This window comes from Mandrillus leucophaeus, unplaced genomic scaffold (assembly GCF_000951045.1).
Source record: "Mandrillus leucophaeus isolate KB7577 unplaced genomic scaffold, Mleu.le_1.0 Scaffold107, whole genome shotgun sequence".
Classification (NCBI taxonomy): Eukaryota; Metazoa; Chordata; class Mammalia; order Primates; family Cercopithecidae; genus Mandrillus; species Mandrillus leucophaeus.
In genome coordinates, this window is record NW_012098876.1 from 776279 (window position 1) to 777604 (window position 1326).

A 1326-nucleotide genomic window follows, 5' to 3' on the forward strand; every position below is an offset into this window, starting at 1 on the left:
AGCCTGACATCTCTCAGAGCTTCCTTTTACAAAGCTGCCAAGGAGAAATGATTCATATTGCTTGCAGGTTTGACAAGGGGGAAAGTAAGTTCTGCAGTGGTAGATAAACTTTTGCAAAGCATCTGAAAATACAATAATATTACTCTTCCAACAAAGCATCCTTTAATATGGTACATGGACACTTGAGAATGAATTGTCAAAGCCCTTTTTAAAAGAAATGAAAATTTTCATAACGTCAGTGTGAGAACAGTGTATCTACTCTATTATATGTAAGAGTAGAAAAGGCTTATTACTATTTCAGGAAACAGAAGACTCAAATTTGTTCCTGGCTTCTACAGTAGTGTGGAATCTTGGGGCAGGTAATTTATTCTCTGAGTCTTATTATTCACCTGAAAATGGGGGTCATTCAACCAATGTTTAGATCTCATTGGAATCAATGAGGATCCAGATACTAGCATCTGTAAGAAAAGAAAATTTGCGTTTCCAAGGCCAGGGGAGCCCTACCATGGATGTTGCCACCTGTTTCTTGGTACAAGCAACCTTGCACCTTTGTGTTTAACCTCAATAATTCACTATTGTTTCACAGCAAGTCAGAATGGTCTTCTTGGCCGTATTCATTTATATTCATTCTGGAGGTTGTTGAAACACTTCAGTCCCACAAAATAGCCTCCTCACGTAAACCCCTGCCCCACTGAATGCCCACTTAGGAATGTTAAGAGGGACAGCGAAGAGTCTACTACAGAAAATATCAGAAATGGAATATGTACAAGTTGAAACATCAAATGTCCAGACTCCCGGGGCCCCTCCCAGGCAGTGCTTACCAATGGTGGTCTCACAGAACTTCTCTGCAGCCACCTCATTGGCAATGTTGGCTCCCATCAGCACACTGATGTCAATGCCCATCTTCTCGCGGATGATGTCAGAAATGAGTTTCAGCCCCTCAGGGCCCTCGTCTATGCCCTACAAGGATGCCAAGAAGTTAGGAGAAAACAAACCGCCAAATCAAAGAGGCATGGGATAGCAGATGTCCCATGGCTACACAACTTGAAAAATGTCTCCTACTTACAAGAGTAAGCATCTATACTGCCTATGCACAGCTTAAAGAAGAATCAAATGAAGAAAATAAACATGTACTCATCACTCGTGTTAAGAAATAGAATGTGACTGTCACCACTGAAGTCCCCTGTGTGTCTCCTCTCAAGTTCATCCTCCTTCTACCCCTGCTCCCCAGTGTGAACCACCGTCCTGAATGCTGTATGCATCGCTCCCTTGCTTTTCTTGATTATTTTACCACATCGGATGGTCCCTAAACAATGTTATATGTCA

At 42.1% G+C, this 1326-nt stretch overlaps 1 protein-coding gene across 1 annotated transcript in view; it reads right to left on the reverse strand.

The window, feature by feature from the left end:
- Positions 1-1326, reverse strand: part of GPD1L (glycerol-3-phosphate dehydrogenase 1-like) — a 69420-nt gene that overhangs the window by 35319 nt on the left and 32775 nt on the right. Inside the window, exon 4 of the mRNA XM_011985403.1 lies at positions 822-960. Coding sequence (XP_011840793.1) covers positions 822-960 — 139 coding nt within the window. The remainder of the gene's footprint in view (positions 1-821; positions 961-1326) is intronic.